Source organism: Littorina saxatilis, unplaced genomic scaffold, assembly GCF_037325665.1.
Source record: "Littorina saxatilis isolate snail1 unplaced genomic scaffold, US_GU_Lsax_2.0 scaffold_678, whole genome shotgun sequence".
NCBI lineage: Eukaryota > Metazoa > Mollusca > Gastropoda > Littorinimorpha > Littorinidae > Littorina > Littorina saxatilis.
Genome location: NW_027125750.1, coordinates 68,701 through 72,652, shown reverse-complemented (window position 1 = coordinate 72,652; position 3,952 = coordinate 68,701). Strand labels below are relative to the sequence as shown.

At 42.9% G+C, this 3,952-nt stretch overlaps 1 protein-coding gene across 1 annotated transcript in view; it reads left to right on the top strand.

The window, feature by feature from the left end:
- Positions 1–135: 135 nt before the first annotated feature.
- The window catches only part of LOC138954223 (hexokinase-like), a gene marked incomplete at its 5' end in the record, with an annotated part of 19,031 nt that continues 15,214 nt past the window's right edge, over positions 136–3,952 (top strand). The window contains 2 exon segments of the mRNA XM_070326121.1: positions 136–369; positions 1,196–1,369. Coding sequence (XP_070182222.1) covers positions 136–369; positions 1,196–1,369 — 408 coding nt within the window.

Below are 3,952 nucleotides of genomic sequence, written 5' to 3'. Positions count from 1 at the left end.
GTTCTTCTTCAATTATACATTTAACAAATCGCATTTAAATACAAAGCAAGTTGAAATATGTGTGTTTACAATACACCTTAATATCATGCTGGGAAATAATCACGTTTAACGAAGTGTTTCACGTTCCTTCCTTAGCTTTTGAATTTTATCGAGAACCGTGTCAGCATGTTTGTGACTCTCAAGCAACAAGAACTGGGGGACAGAGAAATATTCGTCGCGGTTGTCTTCTCCTTTCCTTGCAAGCACGCTGCCGAAGACGATCTAACTACAGCTCAGCTAACGAAGTGGACAAAAGGATTTAACTGTAAGGACGTTCTGGACACGGATTTTGGGACACTTCTTCATCAACAATTAAAGAAAAAGACTACGGTGATTATTTTGCGAATACATTTTCTCAAATTTGTTGCACAAATACAGTGGGCGTCACGTCATGTTTGCAGACATATGTGACCACACACACACACACACACACACACACACACACACACACATACACAAACAGACACACACGCACGCACACACACACACACACACACACACACAAATACATACCCACACACACGCACGCACGCACGCACGCAAGCAATCATGATCACACATACACACATCCATACACACACACACACACACACATGCACACACACATGAACAAACACACGTACACAATAGTGTGCGCAAACGCAACGACATATGCACACGTTCACGTTGAAGGTTTGACACTGATCAGTAGTCACACTCATCCAGCTTGAACCTTCCAGACACCCTGTAATTGCTGTTCCAACTCATATAATGCCTAGGGATAGTTTGTGTATGCATGGCCCTTCGCAAAAAGCAACAGGTAACAATCTGGAAGGCTAACATCGCATAAGTGTGGCTACCACTAAATGCGAAACCGAATACTTTTGATGAGTCAATGCCTGAATTTGGAAGACATTTTCGAAAGTCAGACCATTCTATATAAAACGTGAAACTATTTTAACTCATAATCCCATATCTCAAACCAATATGCATCAATTATGAAGTAATTCACTAAACAAAATGAGTTGTTGGCATTTTAGAGGGTTGCATTTGTCACCCTGTACTTGTATTCCTGTTGTATTTAAATTTCTGATCTTTAGATTTATTGTATTGTGGACACTTACTCACATGTACAAGCTTGATGCATTGTGAGCTATTTTGTGTTCACAATTTACAGACCCGCAAGTTGACCATCAAGGTCATCATAAATGATGCGGTTGGTTTACTCATGGCGGGTGTCCACAAAGACCAGGCGTGCATGATATCGTGTGTCCTCGGTAAGGGAGTGAACGGATGCTACATCAAGGACAACGGACCAGACGGTACTGCAGAGGGACGCAGCACAGCAAAGGTAGGTCTCTCAAGATCTTTTTAATCAGCACTTGAACTATTAGTCTCTTGTTAGCTATACCTGTTGAGCCAGAGGTGGTACGAAATGTTGGTCCAAAACGTCCAAAAACATGCGCTTGGTTCTACGAGGCACTTGCCCCTGGTCCCGTGACACCACAACTTGATGTAGGTGACAAGAGACCTACAACTGCAGCCCTGATTGCGGACATTTGGGCTTTGCCTGGGTGGTGTGGTCCTGATGAGCAATGGCGGAAGACAGGTGAAAAGTGTCTCCCCCCCCTCCCTTGTACCTTTACCCCCGAACAACCATGATTCAGTGCCCCAACGACCCTACAACCCTTTGAGCAACAGCATAACCAACAATATCGCTGACACACTATGACCCAGCCAGGTCTCTAAACCAACTGCATTATACCAAACTACACCAACAAATCATTGCCACAAATTGTGAACGCAAATTAAAGCATTGAATCCAGTGCCATTTAATTCAACATTGTTAAGCTAGTTAAGGGCGTTCACTTGACTATCTGCATCACCTTTTGGATTACAAATTTATGTTACAGGGTTCACTTGACCACCGCTCAAATAAGGGTACCCTTAAAATTGACCGGACACAAACGGAAGGGACCAATTAAAAATCGACCAAAAACACAATCGGCACAAATTTGCCACTTTTACATACGAGAAGAAAGTCAAATTAATGATTTACCCCGAACATTTGGTTGTGTTGAACTTTAGCTGGTGTTTTGCCTGTGTTATGCTATTCCTACTGCAGTTGTCGATCGCATGAGGGGTCAAAAACGTGTGTGTGTGCGTCAGTTTTGAGGGGCATCATGACAAAAACCGTTGTATGTGAGCAATGACTTAGTGGATTGCTTTGAAACTTTGAGAATAATTATGTTGCCAACATACCAGAGGTACTTGTTCTTGAAGATGACAGTTTTTCGAAGATTTAATGTCAGTTTTACACCGAAACAACAACAAAAACAACAACAACAACACCAACAACAACAAGAACTTCTTCTTCTTCTTCTTGTCGATTACTCAGATGGAAACGCCGGTTCTCCGCGCAAATGTTGCCGAGCGCTGTAGGTCGTCCAGACTGCCATAGAGCTTCCCTTGCACCGTGGTCGCCTCCGCCCAGATCTGGCTCCTGAGGCCTCCGTGTAGTGGGCAAGTCTGCAGCAGGTGTTCCGTTGTCATGCTGCCTGTTCGACAAGGGCACTGGTCTGACTGGCCAATTATGAACTTGGCGAAAAGGTGGTGGTTCATTCGGTTGTGGAAGAACAAGAGGCGAAGCCTTCAAGGCTCCCGTAAGCAATCGACAAACAGTAACACAAACGCAATCACTCCGTCACACGCACACGTACACACATACACACACACACACACACACTCATACACACACACACACACACACACACACACACACACACACATACACACACACACACACACACACACATACATACACACACACACACACACACACACAAACACACACACACACACACACACACACACACACATACGCACAGACAGACACAATTTAGCATCGCATAGGCTATACTTACGTGAGTCAAAAAACTGTTTTATCTGACCTGCAAATCAAAGAACACTTTTGTGAAAGAAAAACAAACAAACATTTTCTGGGCTGTTTTAAGGCAAAGGGAGCCACTAAAATCTAAATTTGTATTTACTTCTACCATAGGCTAATGTTATATACTTATGAAGTGGTAAGGCATATACGATTTCAAAACGGATAACGTTTTCAGTACCGTCACTGTCCGTTACCATGGAAACGGCAATCTCCAACTGCCAAAATGGGTTGCTAGGAACACGTTTTTTAGCTTCCCCTTAAATCATAGGAATGTGATTTTTTGTATGTAGGATGTAGGAGTCCATAGTTGTGGAATGACAACAGGGATTTTTTCTAGGATGAATAGTTCTGATAAAATATTTTTTTTAGATGAATTATCATGTTTTTCAGCACAATTTTAGTAAATATGACCCGCCTGAACAGTTATTTATTAATTTAAAGAAAATTCCTGTTGTCATTCCACAGGTTGTCCTCTGATAAGCATGTCCCTTAAGTTTCATTGCATTCTGAACAGCTGGATTGAAGAAAAACAGTTTCCTAGAAAGCAGGTCATGCAAAAACGCTGAACAGAGAAACAAGGCCGAGAACATTTCAAAGCTCTTTCATTCACCCCAAATCAATGTTAACATAGTTCAGGTATTTTTCACAGACACCTGGTAACTACAGGCTTACCTAAAACTGCCCAGCAGCATATGCTGCACCCCCTTGTAGTCTGATGAGCTCATCCTGTCTTTTGAGTTTAGCTGCACGCACAGTGTCGCGTCTCTTGTTTAGCTGATCTTTCTTGAACCTGAGGCTGCCAAGAACCCTTTTACACTCCCAGCCTTGTTTAGTCTTTTCATGTTACAGCCTGTTGTAAAGCCGTAGAACTGTGCAGTGTTGAGAGCAGCCGCTGGTTCAAAATTGAATTCCCTAGCCCCTGTGACGACTGCAAACCGTACGCGATTTTTGCATGCAAATTTGTCCTTGGGGCAGCGAACCCAA